The sequence below is a fragment of the Hipposideros armiger genome, unplaced genomic scaffold, assembly GCF_001890085.2.
Source record: "Hipposideros armiger isolate ML-2016 unplaced genomic scaffold, ASM189008v1 scaffold_128, whole genome shotgun sequence".
Lineage (NCBI taxonomy): Eukaryota > Metazoa > Chordata > Mammalia > Chiroptera > Hipposideridae > Hipposideros > Hipposideros armiger.
This window is the reverse complement of record NW_017731478.1, coordinates 2,553,168-2,565,324: the sequence shown is the minus strand read 5'-3', so window position 1 is coordinate 2,565,324 and position 12,157 is coordinate 2,553,168. Positions and strand designations below refer to the sequence as shown.

Below are 12,157 nucleotides of genomic sequence, written 5' to 3'. Positions count from 1 at the left end.
AAGGGAACTGTGCTCAGAGCGAAGGAGGACAAGCACAACTGAAAATGTTTGTTAAAGCAAACACGTTATGAAATAGACTGTAACATTAACGTGGATTTTTTTTATTGAGATGAAATTCACATAACAAAAGGAACCGTGTTAAAGCAAACAAGCTAGTGGCATTTAGTACAGTTCACAATGTTGCATAATCACCACCTCTGTCTAGTTTCAGAAGATTTCCATCCCCCCAGTGGAAACCCTGTCCCCATTAGCAATCACTCCCCCAGCCCCTGGCACCTACCACTCGGTTTCCTGTCTCTATGGATTTGCGCTTTCTGGACATTTCCTATAAATGGAATCCTATACTATGTGGCCTTTTGCGTCTGGCTTCTGTCACTCAGCATCCTGTTTTCGAGGTTCATCCACATTGTAACGTGTCAACGCTTCATTCCTTTTTATGGCTGCATCATATTCCATCGTGTGGATAGACCTTTTTGTTTTGTTTATCCTTGCCTCTGTTCATTTACATTTGGGCTGTTTCCATCTTTTGGCCTTGGTAAGCGGTGCTGCTATGAACATTTGTGTGCCCGTATTTGAGGACCTACTTTCCCTTCTTTTGGGTCTAGACCCGGGAGTGGAATTGCTAGGTCATGCGGTAATTTCGTGTTTTAACTTCTTGAGGAATTGCCATTAACGTGGATTTTAAACGTAAAACTTGAAAATATCACAGAAATGTCAGGTTTATGGGGAGTTTGGTTCTGGGCCCTAGGTAAATCCCTCAGTTACTTCCACTTGGGGTTATTTTGCTGCCTGGGTACTTTTCCTGTCATTCCATTTAATCCTCACAGAGACTCGTCAGGGTGGCTATTGTCAGCCTTGATTTTTACGGGCGTGGGGGGATCTGGGACTGAGAGCCTGGGTCCCACAGAAAACAAGTGACCGAGGCAGCATTTGAGCCCAGGTCTGTCTGTAAACCCTGTGTCCTCCCAGACACCAGCTTGTAGGTGGAGCCCAGCGCTGGTGAGGGTGGACCCCTGACCCTTCCCATGGCAGCAGGATACCCCAGCTCAGACCCTGGCGGGATGTCAGGTCTCTGGGCACTGCCCGCAAGAGATCAGGGCTGCTGGTTTGGGGAGTGAGAGAATATTAACAGCAGCTCATCTGGGCCGGGTGGGCTGGGAGGTCAGCCCCTTGGAAGGAGGGTCGTGCAGCCGTTGCCTGCCTTGCTTCCCAGCCCTCTGAACCCCTCCTGACGCAGGCCCTGGAGTGCTGCTGGCTTTCCCCCGTTTCTCCATATTGCTTGCTTGCTTTAAAACTTAAGTCTGGATTTCCCGCGCCCCCGCCCCCCTTTGTCACTCCTCTGCCTCCGAAACCCCAGAAAGCAAGGCATTCTTGTATTGTTGTGCACTTTTAGAAAACCAGGGTGCCATATGTTGTCGGGGCCCTGGGTGCTTCTAGAAGGGTGGACACCCAGGGGATGTCACTGCTTGCTCCATGGGTGCTCCGGTTCTGTGCCCCAAATAAGCTGCAGGTATGACCACAAGTGCCTCTTCTTCCAAAGCCACACCACCTCATGCAACCTGCTGTGCCCTGCACCTTCCTTCTGCTAAAAGGAACGTGGGGGGGGGGGGGGCGGGGAGAGGAAGCAGGATTCACTAAACAAGCAATCGTTTGATGGAACGCTGTGCAGCCATTTTGTATGCTCTTGTGTTTAGAGAATTTTTAAAGACATGAACAAGTCTTCCAAAATACTGTGTGATCCCTATTTGGGGAGAGAAGAGAATTATGTGCATGTAGCGGGGGAATATCTGGAAAGATGGGACTAAATCCTCTAAAATGTTAGTGGGATGGTTGCTGGGGGTGGCGTGAGATAATAGGCGATTTTAACGTATTTGTTTCTGTATTTTCTGTTTCTTGCAATGATCAGTCATTGTTCCGACGGTCAGAAAAGTACCCATATTACTAAGAGAAATGTGTACAAGGGGGCAGTTACCTCTGCGGCTCCCCAGTGGAGGAGAATGCAGGCTCTGTGATGCAGAGGGAGGGGTCCGCAGCCATGATGGTTGGAACACGCTGTGTCCACCAGAGGGCGCCGGTTGCACGCGGCACAGAGCCTGTGGCATCCTTTTGTAATAGATGTCCTCTAGGGGCAGTTGGCAGGTAATGGGGTGTGCAGGAAAGAGTTGGAAGCCACAGGGCCAGCACACGGCCTGGCGGCTTAACATGATATCACTAAAAAATAAGCAAGAGGCTCCCCAAGCGCCCCAGCTCATGGCAGCCCTGACAGACCGCCTGGCCGCAAAGCTACCCGGCTCCAGGTATTTTTAGTAATTGGTCCATCTGGCCCCGCATCTCACGTGTCCGAAAACAGCTTCTGTCGTCTTGCTTCTCCCTCAGATGCTTCTGACGAGCAGAATTCACAGTCATCACTGGAAAACTCGATGAACAGTTCAGAGAAGGTCGAGCGGCAGCCATCTGGAGACGCGGGTCTAGCTGCAGAGACGTCCTCAATCTCTCAGGTACCGCCATCGAGGTGTCACAGGGGCAGCCAGGTCAGCCGGGAGCCCGTTGGGGTGTTGGGGGTACGTTGAAAGGTGTTTTGTAATTTTGCTTTGTTGTTTTCTCATTGGATGATTACAACTGTAGTGTATTCATTTGAGCAGGATTCGTGAGTGTCCTTCTGTGTCCCGCACCCTGGGCTCTGGGGTTACAGTGAAGGGCGAGACATGGGGGCCCTCGGGGTGGGTGTAGGAAGAGGAAGGGTCTTTTTTCCCAGCCTCAACTTTATTACTTTGTTTATTTGCGTCCATAAAAGCGTTGCCTGCTCTCAGTGACCCAAAGTCCACTTCCTTTAGAGCTGGGAAGATAAGTCTTCAGAATCCTCAAGGCTGGATGGAATAGTCCTTGGAAATATTTTGCAGCTGACCGTACTTCCCCCGCTCGGAACCCTTTCTGGGTCACCACTGTTTGTCAGAATCTGGTCTGAATCAAACAGTGCAGAAGCAGGTGGCCCCGTGGATAGGAGCAGATGTCCCCGGTTCGAATCCCAGCTCTGACACTTGGCACGCACTGAGCCGCAGTGTCCCCAGCTGCCACAACGTGATCGCAGGGCTGTCTTGGGGCCAGGGTGCGATGAGATGAGAGAAGGTGGGTAACATGCTTACCGCAGAGCTGGACCCAGGAGATGCCTTGGTGTTGCCTTGGCCACCATGAAGAGTCACTGTCAACCGTCTGAGCTCATCTGACAGGAGCAGGGTCTCAGAGTTGTCAACATGTCAACTAAAAAACTGTTTTCTCTTTGCTGAGTAGCTTCCGGTACCTCGGGGGAAATTGACAGTAAGTAGTAGCAGAAAGAAAGGAGAGGTAGGCTGCAGCGAGATGTGGTCTGCACCTTATGTAGCCTTGAACCAGGCCTTCCTCAGGGGATATGCCTGTCAGACTTTAGCATCTCCATACCTTTGCATCTGCACCTTCCCTTCATTCTATAGAACACTCTCCAAATGCCCAGAGACACAGAGGGAGGGTTGACAGAAGATGTATTTGCAGTGGCAGGAAGTTTGTCGAAAGGGTACTAAGTAAATCTGGGGCCGTGTATAAAGCAGACTCATATGCAGCTATTAGAAAGGATACAGTTGACCCGGGTACAGATAAAGAATGAAGAAATATTCTCGCAATGTGAAATGAGAAAAGCAAGCCACAGAGCCTCAGGCATAGCATGAGGCCATTTGATTAAAAAGAAAAATCAAAGCCTCATGTATAGTTTGTGAAACCAAGGTGTCAGCGGGGGTCTCATGGCCTCTTGAACTCAGTGGAGGAAAGGTCAGCTTGAAAATTAGATCCACACCCTTGGGGGCATCTAGTGCTTCCCCTCTGACATCTGGAAAAGTCCAGGGGTCTTCCATTCGAACTCCACTCGCACTCCAGGGGTCCCAGACCTGAAATTGGGCCCCTTCCACTGCTTTCACTCTCACAGAGAGGCCCATCCTCACCTACAGAGCTGCTAGGTTTGCGAGCAAGACGGATGGTGCCTTGCAGTAAAGCAAACAACTTGACATTGAAGTCCAGCCATTCTTGCTTGTCTGTCCGGCCGAGCCCACGTGTCTCTTCTCTCTTTCATTTCTCCTCCCCCACTCTCTGCCTTCTGCTCCCTCTGTTCTTTCCAGGTTCCACTCTCAAGCTCACACATTGCCCCCACCCCCTCACCCCCAATCCAAGTGGTCTGCAGAACCACAGGACCTTCTGAACAGGACCCACCTTCCTCTGAAGCCACCATGCAGCCCACTGGCTCCTGTTATGTCCGGGCTGAACTTTTATCGCTTTCACAATAAGAAAAGGAGAGAGGAAAGACAGGGGCCTCCTCTTGTCTCCGTGTCATACCTGCTGTCAGGGTCGGCTACAAAAAACACACACACATCCTACATCAAGGCCCCAGGGCCTCTATTAAACATTAATTAGGCACCCACTGTGTACCAGGCACTGTGCCAGATATAGAGACCCAGGGTGAACCACCAGACGAGGCCCCTCTCTGCCCTCATGGGGCTCTCGATGGGGTCAGGGAGGCAGACACAGTGGATTCCAGAGCCACAGTGTGTGTGCTCTGGGCGACCCGGCACAGAGTGATGCAAAGAAGCCTGACGGGAGTGGGGCGTTCTTCTAGGATGGTGGAGGCAGAGAGGTGTGGGCTGGGAATGGGACTTTGAAGGACAAGGGATTAGGGTTGGGAGGGCAGCCTTTCTAGGCAGAGGGAACCAAAGGTGTACAGGCGCGAGCCTGAGGGACAGAGGGGAGGCCAGGGTGGCTGGAGCCTAGCTGGCAAGACAAGGCGCGAAGGGACAATGGGCTGGGTCCCCAGGCCTTCCCAGCCTGGTAAGGAGTTGGGAGTTTGTTCTGAAGTCGGTGGGAAAGCATCAGTGGGTTTTAGATTCTATGTATGATTTCTATTCGGAGAAGATCACCTGGCCTATGTTGAAGGCTGTGTAGGGAGGCTGCAGAGCAGGCTGCTGTGTCACCCGGGCCAGAGGTGGTGGCAGCTGAGGTGCAGAGAGAGAGGAGGGTGGGCTGGAGGGTCTTTGGAGATGGAGTTGAAGGGACTTGCTGTTAGGCTCGGCGTGGGAGCGTGGAGACAAAGTGAGGACTTGTGGGAACCGTCCACCTTTATTCCAGGCAGATGGAGGCACCCCTGATAGATGTGGGGGGCACCGGTTGGGATGCGTGAAGTCAGGAATGGGTCTTGGGTGACACGCCAGGCTGGCGATTCCTGAAATGATGGAGTGGGACAGTCAAGGCATGGGTGGGTGGGCGAGTGTTGGACCTTTCTTTGAGTCAAGGGACTTTTTGGGAATTTGGTGACAACTACAGACCCTGTCCCCAGAATAACATACGTGTGCACATTGAACGACTGACTGCCAAGTGTTCGCCCCAGGTCAGCCACCTGTGCTGGGCCCTGGAGGAGCAGTTGTCAGCATGGCAAGGTTGGTCTAGGCCTTTGAACTTGGAGACGTAAACTGGAAACTTGTGTATAAATAATTACCCTGGCAGTTAATTACAGATTGGAAGACAGATAATGGGACACCCCTCCGGGCTGGGCAGGGTGAAGGGGAGGGGTGCTTAGAGGCACAGTGGGAAGCCAGTGTGACACGGGGCTTGGGGAATAGAGGAAGAGTTTGGGGTTGAGGTTCCCTGCGGGTTCGTGAACCCCCTAAAGTCCACGCTTGGCCGGCTGCCAGGGTCCTGCCCTCAGTTCCATCCTGGGCTGCCCTTGAACTTCACGGCATGTTGACCTGCCGTTCTCTTTTCTCCCTCCTCCCCCAAGGACTTGGAAGGAGGGCCGCCCTCTAAAAAGATGAAACTGGAGGCTTCGCAACAAAACTCCGAAGAGATGTAGACGCCAGGTCCAGCCTCCGGTCCACATTTCACGGGAGATCCATCAGCAGGCTTAATTCAACAACTTCCCCCGAGCGAGCCCTCGGGTTAGAACTACTAACTTTCCAAGTTTACCAAGTGCAAATCCAAGAAAACCTAGAATGGCGTGACTTCTCAGACACTGAAGAACTTTCTGCTGTGAAGCAAAACACTCGAATCTTGAAGTGACTGTCCTTGTGGAGGCGGGTCGACAGCTCAGGAGTGTCTGCACACTGTCTCTGAAGCCAAGATTACATTTGCGTTGCTGCTGTATTGTTTTTTCCCCCCGACTTCTCTATTTAACGATATAAGCTATTTGAGGGTGGTACCCATCAGGAATTTGCTTTTCGTCGGGGATTTTCACTGTTCCACCGATTCCTCCTGCTTTCTTTTTTTGTGCCTTGTGCCCTTGAGGTGACCTCTGGCATGTTTTCCTGGTTGTTTTGCATCTCCCTTTGCAAAGTGTCCTCTCGGCTTTATTGAGGCGGCCATTGCCCCGGCCCTCACATCTCGCTCCTCCCTGCCCCAGGATTTCAGTGGGAACAGAGCAGGCAGGGAGGAAAAGAGCCAGAGGCTGCAGAAGAGCAGAACCTCCTCGGATGCCTGATTTTCAGGTGTGGGGCGCTTGGGAACTCCCTGGGCCTTTGCTGGGGGGTGCAGCACCAGCCTCTAGGGTCCGAGGAGTCTCAGATGTCAGGGCACTGTCCCTAAGCGCTGGCCACTCAATATGCTCTCACTTCCTCGGGGCATCTGAGCCTGGTGTTTCCAAGCAGCCCAGACGGACATACAGAGCCCTTAGATTGTCCTGGCATTTCCCCCCTTTGCTCCCCACCAAATGGTTTTCTCCCACTCCTCCGAAGATGAAATGGCTTCTGTGGCTGACTGCAGGATTGTCTCCTTAAGACGGTAGAACGGCTGAGGAGGCTGGGAGCAGAAGGCAGGAACAGCTGGTGCTGAACTGTCATAGGACCGGACGTTGTTTGGATTTCAAATCCACAGTAACCTGTTGCCGTCTGCCTCCCCAGGCCCCCCGGCCCCACCCCCGGGGGACACAGGATTGCAGTTCTGGGAAAATCCACTGGCTTCTGCAGAATGTTCCTGATGCGCTGAGCCAATTGCTGGATCCCATCTCATTGCCGGGATGCAACACTGTGGGGCCCCACCAGGGAGCGGCTTTTTGATGATTGGGCCTCAAAGGCCAGAAAGGAGGTACTAAGGAGTTGGAAACCTCTGCACTCCTCCAGGAAGGGGTGATCGAATCCCGCTTCCACCCCCGCCTGCCTGGGGCAACTTCCTCTCACCAAAATGGAGATGCCCCCTTGGACCAACTGCCTACTTGTTTGGTTCTGAGGCCTGGTTGCTTTTAGTTCCTAAATGGACTCCTCAGACCGTAACCCGTTTCCCGAGCTTTCTTTACTGCACTGGAGTTCCAGCTCCCTTTGAGTTGTGTGGGGTGGGGTGGGGAGGGGTTGTGGGTTTCGTTGGTTGTTTTGGGGGATTTGTTTTGTTTTGTTTGCTGGTTTTTGCTAATTGGTGCATATTCAGGTACCACCTCTGACATGTGGGTCTTTCTCCTGACCACCATAGGAAGTGTCTGCCAGGTTCAATTTCCTAAGAGTTTCTGAGGGTGAGGCTCTTGCTTTTTTTTTTTTTTTAAGCGAGCCAATCTAGTTCCTGCACTTCAAGAAGAATCAAAATGTTCCTGAATTTCAGATACCTCATGCAAAAATGTCTCCTGAAATAAGGGAAAAACAAACAAACAAACTTTGGAAATCTTAATGTTGAAGTTAGCCACGCCGAAAGGTTTCTGTCTTAAAAACAAAACAAAACAAAATCCTATCAATTTTGCCCCTCAGGCAGGCAGGCAGGCAGTTCTTCAGGGAACTGGGCTCTGCATTACCTCTCAGCAAATCTCAAGGCGGCTTTACCTCCAGCTCCTATAGAGTTAATGTTTTCCTTTGCAGCAAAACTCCCATTTTGACGAAAGATGAATTTGGATGTTTATTTCCTGCTCTTTTTGGGAAATGAGAGGTGACAACCAAGACAGTTGAAGGAGAATCTCACACCCCCCCCCACCCCCACCCCCCCACACACGCATTCACGGAAACAGCAAGTCGGCCAGGGTCCCCTGCACCCCTTCTGTTTGCAGTGGCCTCTCTGGACAGGCAAGGGGAGTCTACACGGTTGAGGATGAAGACACCATGCACCACACCGAGGCTGTCATTAGTTTTTCTCTGAAGTGCCTGAAGGTAGGAATGGGCTGGTGGTCGGGACGACTGGGCCCCCCCGCCCCGCCACGGCCACGCCAGGCAAAGCTGGCCAGGAAGGCCTTCCACGCCGAACAATGAGACTGCAAAAATCCAGATGTGCTTCCTTCCCACCCACCCTGCACCCCTTGCCCTCTCCCCGCCTCCCCCCCCCACAGAATCTAAGACCTTCCAGCTGGCCGAGCCAGGGCGGGGGTCCTAAGCGAATGCCTTCCGCGGACACCGGGCCCCATGGCCTAAAGGGCTCCCAGGGCAAACTAATTCCCCGAAAAACTTGAAGTTGGGGAAACTGCGGCTACACATTCCAAAAGTGCTGGCACTTAACACCCATAACCTGGAAGGCAGTTGACCGACTCATAGGGTGGTGACCTCCCATGACAAACGACGTCACGGTTTAGAATGCTCATTACCGCCAAGGACCTGGTTAGAGGTATAAAGACCTTTTTTCACGTTATCTAATTTTTTTTTTTCCTCTTAAATTTTTTTTTTTGGTGTGTTGTACAGCAGTATAATTTTTCACTTATTTATTCCATCAGTAGATATGGTTTGTACAATGTACAATGGTTCCATTTCAGAAAATAAAAAAAATTCAAATCATGAGCACCCTGTGATTTTATAGCATTATAATAAAGAGGAAAATGCGATAGATGGTGAGAATGTCCCTCCCCGGCTCCTAAGGCCTCCTGCACAGCTGTGTGGCCCTGACTTTGCACAGGACACCGTAAGGCCCTTGCATGCAGGGACTGGCACCTCCCACAGTCATGCTAAATGCCATCATTAAGCATCAGTGGGTGGGTGGGTGAGGCAACAAGCAGGAGTGTCTCTTGCCTGAGTCAGGTAGCCAATCAGAGCCACACCTGGCCTCCAAAACTGGGTCCTGACCGAGGACACCAGTTTGTGCCATATCCGTGACTTTGGGAGGCTGTGGTTTATAGCGGGGACTCTTGAGAGGTCAGCCCACATCACAGGTGAATTGTAGCTTTGTCCTGACCTGTAGCAACTCGCCATCTGGTGACTTGTGGTCAGGCCAGGGCCAGAACCGGCCCAGAGCCCTTTCCCCTCCCAGCCGCTCAGGCACTTCTCTCCCTCAGCTCAGACTCCCTCCCTGAGTTGACTTTTTTTTCCCTGTCCCATCTCACTTCCTCTTCTTCCACCTGAAACCCACCCCTGGAGGAGCATGGAACAGGGAAGGGGTGGGAATATTGTTTTAGCGAGGCCTGCGCCAAGGCTCACCCGGCTGACCCACCTGGAGGCAAATGTTCTTCTTGTTTTTCTGCCTCTCCTCCCCACCCCGTTCCTTTGTAACGGTTCCGGTGTTTTTACCAGGACTGGTTGCTCAGTGAAATAAACTCCTGATATGGAAAGTTCAGCTTGACAGAACACAGATCACAGGGGCCTTGTTTGCTTTAAAAAAACAAAACAAAAAGCTTTAGCTGGCACTTGTTTGCTGTCCCCTTTTCTGTCCTCCATGTGTGTCTGTTCCCTGGGTCTCGGTCCTGGATGAAGTTCCCTTCCTTCCAGACGCGTCCCTATGGACCTCCCCGCCTCTCTCTGCCACTCTTGTCTCCACTCCCCCTGAGTCTCTGTCTCTCGGTCGTTCTGTTTTACATTCTCTGTGTCTCTTGGCTTCGCCGCTTCTCTCAGCTCCCTGTGTCTGTGGAGCTGACGTCCTCTCATCTCCATCGAGGAGCGGTTGTGCACAAGGCTTCACAGCCATTCCTTGAGCACCATCTGTGTGCTGGGCCCTGGGCAACCATGACTCAAACTTGACCCTTTCCTTCTGGGCAGAGATGTGAGCCAGGGCACGGGGGTGGCCGACAGTTTGGAATTAGGGGAGAGGTGCCTTTTGATGGTGGAGTCCGAGGCTCCTAGGATAGAGGAAGCCCAGATAAGAAGCTCGTTTTTTTTCCTTGATGATAAGGAGTGGCTTCAGGTTTCCGAGCGAGGGCTCTGCTGGCCTGGGGACGGGGTTGCCAATGAGTGGCTTGGATTGCAAAAGGCCAGACTGGAGGTGGCGCAGGACAGCTAGGGAACTGGGACAGTAGGCCAAGGAGGAGGCTGGGAGGTAGCTGGAGGGCCTGTTTGCCCCCCAGGTATCGTGAGGCAATGGGTACTACAGATAGGCGAGGTGGGGACAGCCGGGCTGGGGGAGCAGACACAGAAAGCTCTGGCCCGCGTCTGAGTCTGAACCAAGTCACAAGTGTCATGGAAGTCAGTGGTCTGCCTGAGGAGAGACTGCAACCCTTAAAGGCCAAGTCTACCCACCACACCCCTGGCAGAGGGATGCATATTTTCCTTCAGAGGCTGATAGGCACTGGCTGCCTTTGCCAATTGCATTCCCTTCTTCTTCCAGTAGGTGTCTCTCGCCTACTCTCACTCAGTCCCAAGGGTGGCCATGGAGCCCAGGTCCCTCCCTTTGGTGACAGCAATTAGTTCAGGGGTGATCAAGTGACCTAGTGGCCCAATGAGAGTCAGCCCTGGGATTTTTGCAGGAACTGCTCGGAAAGCATTTTGCTAGAGTGTTTGCTGCAATTGTGAAACGGGGCTGCTGGAGCCACCTTTGCTCTGAGGTGGAGAGAAGCCTGCCTGAGAATGAAGCCAACACAGGCGAGTTGAAAGGTGGTGAGTGTGAGCTTCCTGAGAGCAGCGTTTGAGCACTCAGGCCCTGCTGGCCCCGAACCCAGCCCTCCTGAACTTTTCAACTTTGTGAGTCAATAAATGCCCTTGATAACTTAGGCTGATTTTCACTGGGCCTTTCCCACGTGAGCTCCCAGCTCTCTATCCAGGGGCTTGGGGTATCTCCTGGACAAATCCAGGAGTGGGGGGTTGCTAATATATTAGCTCTGACTCCTAACTGAGGGTGTCTCTCTCCCCCTCCAAACTGTTCCCCTTTCAATGCTCCCATGTGACAAGGACTTGGAAATTTCACAGCTGACAACAAGGAAGTAAACAGGATAACATGGACCCATTTTGGACTTCTGAGGCAGCCTCTTCTATAATCCTCAGAGCTCCAGCACTTTGCAGCTGTGTGATCTCAAGTAAGTAGCTTAACCTCTCTGGGCCTGTTTCCTCATTTGGGAAATGGGGAGAATAATAGTACCTACTTGGGCTCTTGTGAGGATTAAATGAATTAACACATATAATGTGTTTGGGATGAGCCCTGGCATATAGTCAATCTCAATAAATGGTAGCTGTTATTGTTATTAAAATTATAATTATCATCCTCAAGCATGTCTAGACTCCAGGAGTCCAGCTTTTAGAAAATGAGGCATAGGGAAAGGCAACGATTACTCACCCTCAGCTTCTCTGGGCTAGTCCTCTGAGTTTCACCTTGCTCTCTGAAGATTCCCGTCTTCCCCAGATGATTGATACGAGTTAGCCAGCCAGCGGGTCCCAGAGATCCGAGCCCGAGCCACGCCGTGGGGGATGAGTAAGAGCCGACCAGGAAACAGGCAAGAGGGGAAGCATTTCTGGCTGAGGGAAGGGCGTGAGCAAGGGCTGGCGCTTGGAGGACACATCCTCGCCCCAGGTGCTGGCCACCCAGGAAAGCAGGCCCGAGCAGGGAGCTGCAAGCCCTGGGTCTCAGAGGAACAGCCCACTGGGGACACATTTTGTCCAGTCTCCTTCCTTCCCATTGTTCTACCACAGGCTCTTGGAAAGGCTTCTGGGAGGCAAGGATCAGGATGTGGTAACGGGTCCTGTCTCCCTCTGGGATACCCCTGGGACACTGGTACCCATGGCTCTCCTTGGTGACTTGGGGTCAGTGTCTTTCTTCAGACTTTGGCAGAAATAACACCTGCTTTGCATCAAAGAATCTCAAGAGGCTCTTAACTCCTACTCGTTTCTCCTTCAGGGATCCCTCCGTTATGAGCCCCCTTGACCTCCTTGCAACCCTAAATGGTGGTTTAGAGTAGGGACCTGCCTCCCCATTGTACGGATAGGAAAACCGAGGCAGGGAAGTGAATGAACAGGGTCCTGCAGGCACTCAGTGAAGGAGGCTTTGGAACCCA

General features: G+C 52.2%; 1 protein-coding gene across 2 annotated transcripts in view; it reads left to right on the top strand.

Annotated features, from left to right (window-relative positions):
• BCL7A (BAF chromatin remodeling complex subunit BCL7A) overlaps positions 1 to 8,791 on the top strand; it is a 21,882-nt gene extending 13,091 nt beyond the window's left edge. Inside the window, exons 6-7 of one of the 2 annotated variants that reach the window (XM_019648922.1) lie at positions 2,377 to 2,498; positions 5,792 to 8,791. In XM_019648922.1, the coding sequence (XP_019504467.1) occupies positions 2,377 to 2,498; positions 5,792 to 5,863 (194 nt within the window). In that variant the 3' untranslated portion in view covers positions 5,864 to 8,791. The remainder of the gene's footprint in view (positions 1 to 2,376; positions 2,499 to 5,791) is intronic. The other variant, XM_019648923.1, reaches the window with a different exon arrangement.
• The last annotated feature ends 3,366 nt before the right edge of the window (positions 8,792 to 12,157 follow it).